General features: G+C 42.4%; 1 protein-coding gene across 1 annotated transcript in view; it reads left to right on the top strand.

The window, feature by feature from the left end:
- The window catches only part of LOC107098440 (receptor-type tyrosine-protein phosphatase F-like), an 87,487-nt gene that overhangs the window by 22,657 nt on the left and 55,271 nt on the right, over positions 1-9,559 (top strand). The window contains exons 5-9 of the mRNA XM_015396138.1: positions 573-1,154; positions 3,372-3,508; positions 5,881-6,025; positions 6,496-6,689; positions 9,272-9,389. Coding sequence (XP_015251624.1) covers positions 573-1,154; positions 3,372-3,508; positions 5,881-6,025; positions 6,496-6,689; positions 9,272-9,389 — 1,176 coding nt within the window. The remainder of the gene's footprint in view (positions 1-572; positions 1,155-3,371; positions 3,509-5,880; positions 6,026-6,495; positions 6,690-9,271; positions 9,390-9,559) is intronic.

The following is a 9,559-nucleotide window of genomic DNA, read 5'->3' as shown; positions in this document are numbered from 1 at the left end:
AGTTGGTTCCACAGGAGAGGAGCCTGATAACTAAAAGATCTGCCTCCCATTCTACTTTTAGAAATTCTGGGAACACATGAGGGATAACTTCACTTTTGAGCCTCCTGTTCTCCTCGGCTTGTACATTTCTATAATTATTGGTTAAAATAGAGTTTTAGAAAAAGAATATCTTGGAATAATGTTCATTGAAGGATCTACCCTCCTAAAGCGTGAGACTTGGTTCTCCAAGGCAACTAATTTCTATAGAGAGAAGCTTCCCACACAGGGCCCATTTTCTAACTCAAAGTTTGAAGATCTGGAAAATTAATGGTATTCATTTGTTCCTTTAACTTTTGTAAGAGCTGGGAAGTCTGTGAAGCTACAAAAAGGTTAAACGATATCAAATCTTTACCCTTTCCTTTTCTCTTTTTCCAGAACTGGTTGTTGCATTTTTTTCTGACATTTAAAAACTGTACAGCTGGTTCAGCAGATTTGTTGATTTCTCAGATCATAAGATAGATGATGAAATGTGCATATGAACTAAGAGAAGTATGTGTTGCTATGTCTGACTGAGCCCTTTCTCATTTTGGCAGCTCTTCCAAAGAAGCCCACCTTCCTGCAGGTGGTAGAAACCACAGCCACCAGTGTGACTTTAACCTGGGAGTCTGGGAACGCTGAGCCTGTGTTGTACTATTTGGTCCAGTACCGCTCCAAGCCCTCTGAGAACGGTTTTCAGGAGATCGATGGCGTCGCATCCACCCGCTACAGCATCGGTGGCCTTAGCCCCTTCTCTGAATACGAGTTCCGTGTCCTAGCTTCGAACAGCGTAGGTCGGGGGCCTCCGAGCAGCACCGTGGAGATCAGGACAGGTGAGCAGGCACCATCATCTCCACCTCTTCATGTACGAGCACGCCTCCTGAGCTCCACCACTATACTGATGGAATGGGAGCCTCCAGAGGAACCAAACGGTCAGCTACAGGGCTATCGGATCTACTACAGGTCTGAGCCCAGCAGCCCAGTCAGCAGCTGGCAGATACTCAACACCAATGACAGCAGGTCCACCTCCATCTCAGGTCTGACGCCAAACATCACCTACAGCCTCAGGATACTTGGCTTCACAGCAGTGGGAGATGGACCGCTGTCTGATGTTCTGCAGATAAAAACTCAGCAGGGAGGTGAGTGCCCCCCCCCCCCCCTGCAATGATTCAACATCTCTTATCCGTCACAAATATACAGATATGCCATGTTCTGCAAACGGTCTCTAGAAACTCTACATTCCTCAGTATTTTATGGTCTTATGGTTTTATTTTCTGCATATAAGAGCATCCTGTCCAATGCTCGTATTGTGCAATAATATATTCAACTTATTTCCAATTTAATGAAATAATCTTTGGTCTTACAAATGTTTCTCTGAACAGCAGAGGTGTTTGAGCAAAGAAGAAAGGGTGATAGCAGAAAGAAGAACATACAGCTGGTTTTCCCTTTACCTCCATGGCCGATCGAGCATTCAGGTTTAGTTCTAGACATTATGAGGCTGATCCCATCTAACCTGTTTGGGGAAAGGAGGGGCGATGAGCAGAACCTTCCAAGCTGATTGGCCAAAGCAACACAGAGTGCTCGCCTTACAAACTTTGGTTTTAGGGAAATAAATGAAACAGACACCAAAAGAAACCGCACCAACTTACATAGGTCCACCCCTATATAATAATAAACATGTAAATCTCAGATATGTACACACCAAAAAAAATTCAGCTTTTGGGTCTTATCTAAAATGGCCACCAGTGTCATGATTTTACTAAAGTTCAGACCCAAAAGCTGAAGACCAAACAGGGAGACCAGGAGAAAAGGTTTAACAGGTTTTATTAAATAGATAATGCAGAGAGAAGTGTGGCTCTGAACACTGCTCAACCGGAACTGAAAAGGGAGGGGAAGACACAGCGATTAGTTCAGGGTCAGTGGGAAATTTGATTTGTGAACTTGGAGAAGAGGAATGCTGACTCACGATTCCAGAGAAGTTGTTGAATCTTTGACTCCAGTCTGTGTGCTGTAGTTCCAGTGTTTGTCTGATTCGGTGGAGGGCGGAACAAGGTTTACCCAGAATGCAGTTGTTTGTAGGTGAACGGAGATGCTGACTGCCACTCAGATTTTCTGCGGTACTTGAACGGGTCGTAGTGGAGATGAATCCCTTTCTCAGTGTGAAGCTTAAACGATCTTTTGGGGAAAGTGGGTCCAAACCCCCCGTTTGAACCCCAGCTCAGTTTGAAGCTCAGTTGATCCTTCCAGGGAGAGAAGGTCCGAAAAATCCAGTTTGCAGGATGACTTCCTGACAAAGACAAAAACAATGTTAAAACTCAGCTTGACAAGAACTCAGTTTGACTCAGCAAAACTCAGCTTGGCTAGAGTACCCAAAACTGGCAAACACTCTGGCGTCGAGGTAGTGGCAGTCAGCAGCTTAAGAGCACTCCGTTAATGAGGAAACCATCAGCAGGTGTGTGAGGAGGCAGACCAGAACCAGGCGCCTCCTGGTGGAGGAAGGGAGACAAACACAGAAATACAAACACACAGACAGGAGTCCTGACAACCTGAGGTGATTTAAAGCAAGGTCAGACCTTTAGAGACCGAGACCTCATAAGGTCTTGGTCTTCTCTTGGTCTCGACCTCTAAAGGTCTTGGTCTTGTCTCGTTCTTGGTGTTCCTTGGTCTTGCTCGGTATGGTCTTGACTCCAGCCATGTAGCTGCCATCAGCTGGTCCTCAGAGGCAGTTTCACCACTGTAGTTTAGTCCAGCAGCATCCTGCTATTTTTCTGAACCAAAGACGTCATTCTGAGATTTTACGAAGGGATCAGTTTTTAGAACTTGAAAACAGGTCACAGTGCAACTCCTGGTGGTAACCAGTGAGAAACACCAGCTGCTGGTGGGAAATGACGCTGCGGTTTGTGCATTGCATGAGAGACCAGATCAATCCGGTTTTCCTCCCTTTATTTTACGTTTCTCCACCTTTCAAATGTCATGAATTGTTCGAAAAAGTTTCATACAGAGACAATCTTAGAAAAATCACTTAGATCGGTAAATTCATTCTGTTTTTTTGGAAAAAAAATCCTGAATCCTAAACAAACTTTTCAAAAGTCATCCATTAGACGACAATTATTTTGCAATTTGCTCCTAAAAAACGGATCTCCGTAAGCTTACAGACCACTTCTTAGCATAAAACCATGAACAATTAGAATAAAATCTTATATATTCTAATAAAGGGGTTAGAGTCCACTAAATGAAGTTAACATGAAAAGCCAGACTATGAAGAAAGTATATTTCTCATATCTGTATCGGTTCTGTCCTTAGAAAGCTTTACCGGTCGATCTCCACTGCGGTAACCATTCTGTTTCTGCTTTCAGTTCCATCCATACCTTCAGGCTTTGAGGCCGAGGCAGAGTTGGACACCAGGGTAATGTTGTCTTGGCTTTGGCCCATCCAAGATCACATCCTCAGCTATGAACTGCATTACTGGGAGGCCAACAGTCCCAACGACAAGGTGAGCTGCATCCGCTAGAGCAATGAAAATCCAGGTTCTTTCTAATATGAAGGTCTGCATTCATCTAAAACATAAATGCTTCAGCCTGAATGATCAGTGATGGGAGTAACGGCGTTACTAACGGCGTTACCTTATTTTAGTAACGAGTAATCTAACAAATTACTTTCACTGTAACTATAACGCAGTTACCATTGCAGACACCCCGTTACTGCGCGTTACTCAGGTCGCACAATGAACCTTTTTTCATGATAGGACTCGTGCGCGCCTTGTCATGACAGAGGAGAGGATGAGAATGGCTGATGTATAGTGAGATTCCATCTGTCAGTTGGGTAGGTGGGTGTTTCTGCTGGAGGGTGTTAACGTACAGCACACACAGAGAGATGGAGAGTGAGGATGACTCCAGCAGCAAAACAGCGTTTTCCAGATGGAAATACCGGTGTTACGTCGAGCTGCGTTTCCCTATCAGATACGGTTTCCCCTGCATCTCCGCACAGCGCAGGCGGCACGATTCACCGCGCAAGCGACAGGATACGTGCATGCTCGCTAAAGGTGCGGAACAGCCGCCCTGTGCTCGCGCCACAGGAGAACTACGGAGAGCGTGAAGGATCAAATATTGGATGGATGGATGGATGGATGTTGCAGTATCTATAACAACCCAAACACACAGGATTTCAGAATTAGACATCCCCAGTTATTAATTTCATTCACTCACCAGATCTGAACGCCCTGTTAAAAAACTTCCCACCCATGAGTAGAGGTGATGCAGTCTGATGATATTTACACCGCATCAGATAGCGTTCCCCCCATGTTAAGCAGGGGGAACGCTATCTGACAGGGTTTATAGGCCCGTCAGATAGCGTTCCCCCCATGTTAAGCAGGGGGAACGCTATCTGACGGGGTTCATAGGCCCGTCAGATAGCGTTTCCCCCTGATGTCATTTACCTTGAGTTGCAATAAATGCAAAACTCTCTGCAGGTTGTGGAGTAAAAATTGAGCACTGAGAGTAAGAAGAAAAGGTTTTATTTTCTTTGCAAAGGAGAATCACAGAACAAGCTGAACACAGCTCCCAATGTGATTCTGAAGCATTCAGAATCACACCCCTCCATTTAAGAAGAACCCACAGCATACACACACATGAACATTGAATCTTCCCAAGGGTAACACGTCATCAAAAGACATAAATATACTTTTGGATAAACATTCCAGACAACTGTTTTCCGTTCACACCAGAGACAGGACGTGAGGATCTTAAACACAAGGACCTGTTTATCTATGTTCCCCCCTTATCTAACCTAGTGAGGAAACTCCTTTTCAAACCTCCTTCCTTTCCCTACATCTCAGCACAAAGAATGGAACAAAGCCTCTAACTAATCACCCCTATTCAATAAGAAAAACCTGGCACACTTTAATATTTAACCTTACTAATATCCAAGGAAAAACCACAAATCACAATGTTCTTGTCTTTGTCGTCCGCTCTATTCAGCTGGCTTTGGAAACACACGGCGAGAAGGTGGGGGCTGGGTGGTGAGGGTTACGGGGGCGAGAAACGCAAAAGTAACGCAATAGTTGCTTTTACTAGTAACTAGTTACTTTTATTGTGGACTCAGTTAGTAACTCAGTTACTTCTTGGGAGAAGTAACTAGTAACTATAACTAATTACTTTTTCAAAGTAACGTGCCCAACACTGTGAATGATGAACATATTCATTACCAAGAGTAATGGATCAGGACTGTGTACCTCGCTGTCCACACATACCCATCAATGACCTGCAGTTACTCTAAAGCTATTCATCCTGACTGATTTAGAATGATTTTAAATGTAAAACTAATATAAACCTTTGACTGGAATTCATTAGGGTTATGACAGGGAGGCCTTCCCATCATTTCCAACATGAAATGTTCAAACTACCAGTGGAAACAGGATTTCTGCATTGAAACAAATGATAGAATGGCTATGATGCTAATACAATTTTTTTTATGAAATATTCTACATTTTATTAATTAATTTTATCAATTAATTTAATCCCATCATTATTCTGTTAAATTGTTATAACATGTTGTTTTGTTTTGCTGCTCCAATTTTATTTTAGACATTTTAAATCTAGACTTTGATCATTTTGAAGTTTTATTAAAGTCATTATCTGATGTAGTGATACACAGGCAGAAGAATCCCTTTAATTTTCCTGGTGATGTCCATAATTCCCCCAAACGTCGAGGTTTTACCTGTTAAATAACTAACACACAGGGCAGATTGCTTGATGTGGAGTTTCTGTATGAATGATTTCAGTCTGGAGTTTGTAGTTTCCTTTTTCATATTATCTTTTGAAACAGTTGCATCTGTGTGACGTATGGCTCGCTGTCATTTCTTCACAGCGTAGTGTCAGTTTCAGCGCAGTGGGCTCCTATGCAGTGGATGGTCTGAAGCCAGACACACTCTACCTGTTTTCGCTAGCAGCTCGATCTGACAGAGGTCTGGGAGTCTTCACTCCACCTGTCCAGGCCAGAACCACCAAATCCAGTAAGCAAACCTTCAATCTGCTCTCTGAATTGTTCTTATTGTTATTGACGCCAAATTAAGTAAATCAGAAATGTTTCACTATATAAATATATATATATATTTAATGTGTTTAGACCTTCAACAGCGATTTTCTTTTGAAATCTACATCGATCATTTTGATGCTCTGACTGTGTCATAAATAAAAAAACCTGCAGGTCTACAGAATATTAGATGAAATCAACTGCTTTTTTTTTTTTTGTTTTTTTTTAGTAACACTTTGATACTATCACTGAAGTATAAGTATTATTATTTAATCTGACATGTATACTGTGGTAGCTGTAGATCAGAATATGGCCTTTCTGTATGGAAGTGAATCTCTGAGTACCTGGAACCAAGCACCTGTAGTTGCAGGATTGGAAAAGATAGAAAGTATGACTTCAAACTGAGGTGATTCAGAAAGATTGAAGCTGTGTTTTTGGATGGTTTCTCAGTGCTTGGACCTCCTCCAAGGAAGGTGGTGACAGAAACCCTCAACTCCTCCAGCATCAGGGTGACCTGGAAGGCTCCGTTACCAGTAAAGCAATCCGGACAGATCCAAGGCTACCATGTTATCTGCTCCAGGCTGAGGAACAGAGAACCACACGGCCAGCCGGCCATCATCGACGTTTCAAACCCTAAAGCCCAGGTAACTAATTTTAGGTTGTAGCAGATTAAAGTAGATTCAGGAAGGTCGCTTTTTAGGCCTCTTCCTCGTGTAACTCTTGAAAAATAATCATTAGAATTTAGTTTCATTATTAATTAATGAAACACTTTCTTCTATGGTGCTTCAATGTCTTGCAAAAATATTTAGCCCCTTGGCATTTTTCAGACTTTGTTGCCTTAAAGTCTGGAGTTAAAATTGTTGTTTAAATAGTTTCATCATTCCATGTATAGAACTCGTCTACAAATATGGAGAAGAGTTATGATTATCTATGTGAACCAACCAAAACAAGGACAGAGCATCATTAAACAGCTCAATGTTCATCCCCTGAAGTCAGTAGTGTTAGTGGTAGAGCCCTTTAGCAGCAGGTCCAGGTCTCTAGAAGCTCTCCACATCTGGCCTTTGGGGTTCCTGTAAACACCTCAGAGTTGATCTGCTCCAGCTCCTTCACTGTTAAGAGCCATCTATAAAACCTGCTTTGGATTCTTGATGGGATTGAGGTCTGGACTTTGGCCAGGCTCATCTGGAACTGACTTATTCATTATTCAAATAGTTTTTACTGGATTATTTGGAGATACAAACATCACATTTAGGGGGAGGGTTGGCCTAGTGGTTAGGGCATAGAGCTGGGAATGAGCTTCTGAGTTTGAGCCCCACTCCCACAGACTGCCACTCTGGTTCCCTGAGAAGACCCTTAACCCCACACTGCTCCCCGGGCGCTGCACAATGGCAGCCCACAGCTCCCCAAGGGGAGGGGTTAAATGCAGTTCTGTAGCTGTGACAGTGGAATGACAATAAAAGCTGAAAAAATAAACTAAAAGTATGAACCTGAAATAGGAAAGGGCAAATCTATTTGCCATAGACTCAGTCCTTCTACGATACAGTGGTTGTTTTCTTTATTGCTTGCTATGAGTTATCAGGCAGCCTGCAACAAAAAACAAAAAACAAAAAAACAAAATATGGTACACACAGACTAACATGTTTCTTTAATTTTCCAACAAGCCAGTTCAACTGATTAGCTTCTTGCTATCTGCTCCCCTGGGGAGGGTAACATACAACATTCCTAATCAGCTTAATAATATTTTAGCCCCCCTGGTGGGAAACACACCCCATCAGACAGATAACTCTAAAGTCTTTGCAAACAAAGTCAAACATTTAAAGATACATTGCACCTGGGGAGCAGTGTGGGGCTAAGGGTCTTGCTCGGGGACCCAGAGTGGCAGTCTGTGGGAGTAGTGCTCAAACTCAGAACCTCAGGATTCCCAGCTCTATGACCTAACCACTAGGCCACTAGGGTCAGGGATTGATAAGATTTTCACGATTCTGATTCTCTTGTTGATTCTGTGAAATGATTTGAATCCTTATCGATTCTCTTATCGATTCCAATTTGGGGAAAAGAGAACAAACAGTTTGATGATGAGCATCAACTTTGTTTACTTAACTATCACACGACCTTACAAACTCAACAAGGTCAAGATGTCCACAATGTATCTGTTTAATGTGGAGAGAAATATTTTATTAAGACAATCTGACAACAGCCTCACGTTCACCTACCGAAATTCATGGGCCCGTTGCAATAGCTAGAATCATGTAAAAATTCCAGCTACCAGTAGTTCTAATTAAACATGCTGGCAATGAAGGGCTGGATTAACGAGAAAGGCACCCTCCCTTAATAACCCCAAAGAGAGGTAGGAAACGAGTTTATTTCCAGAAATGGCCTCTGATTTACTAGGAACCACATTAAGCTCAGCCAGTGATATAAAACTAGCTACTTCCCACCAGTTTCCTTCCACGCTGGTCGTAACTTTAGTTTCTGTCTGGAAGCATTAAAAACGCAGCATTTGTTAAAATGTATGCCATGTTATGTGCGCAGGTCTTCTGCATTTTGGATGTAATAGCTTTACCCGATTGGGTGCCATTTTTTTAGTTTTGCTTTTCTAGACTTACGCCTGGTCATGTCGTACTTGCTTATTAAATGCCGTGTGCGTAACTTGCATAAAAGACGTGACATAAGTCGTGCTGCCCAGCTCTAGGCTCTGGTGCTGCCTGGAACCGTTAAGAGAATCGTTCTGCTGCCAAATCGTGCCATGGAATTGGAACACATGGAACCGGTTCTGAACAGGAACCGGTTTTTGATTCCCATCCCTATAGCCCCAACCCCCCCATAGATACCTAAACGTGGTGTTTGTCAAAGCAGTAAGGAAATCCAAAAGAGAATATAAGACAAGAAGATTGGACGGGAAAACATCTCCATCCCATATGTTGCTGGAGTCTCTGAAAAACTCGAGGATTTTCTCCAAACACAAAACTGAAAAAGAAAACTTAAACAGAACCAAAATCATGTCCGTCCCTTTGGTGCTATAAACCAACGTAGCTCTATCTTTTTCTGTTTGAAGATGATAGTGGTCCTGTTGAAAATCAAACAATATTTAATGTGAATCGGTGCTATAAAGCTAATGTGAATTAGTTTGATGTGAAATGAACCTGTTGTTCAAAACTTCATCTCTCTTAATCTTCACATTTTTCTGTTTCTCTGCTTTGTATTTTCCAAACGTTTCCTCGTTCAGGAAACCATCATATCAGGTCTGCTTCCTGAGACTACTTATTCTATCACTCTGACTGCCTACACCGCCAAGGGGGATGGAGCTCCTAGCAAGGCATCTGTGTTTACTACTAACGGTGCTGGTGAGTCCATTGAATACATGATTGTTTGTGTTTATCTGAAGGGATACATCAATAAACTGTTTTTCCTTCGTTCTTGTTTGGCAACTACTTTCTCAAGAATTTTAGATAAGAAAGGAAGATTGGATTTAGGTCTATAATTGACCAAGTCATCTGGGTCAAGAGACGGTTTC

Source organism: Cyprinodon variegatus, unplaced genomic scaffold (genome assembly GCF_000732505.1).
Source record: "Cyprinodon variegatus isolate N-32 unplaced genomic scaffold, C_variegatus-1.0 Scaffold777, whole genome shotgun sequence".
NCBI lineage: Eukaryota > Metazoa > Chordata > Actinopteri > Cyprinodontiformes > Cyprinodontidae > Cyprinodon > Cyprinodon variegatus.
Note: the sequence above shows the minus strand (reverse complement) of the source record. Positions and strands in the feature narration are given on the sequence as shown.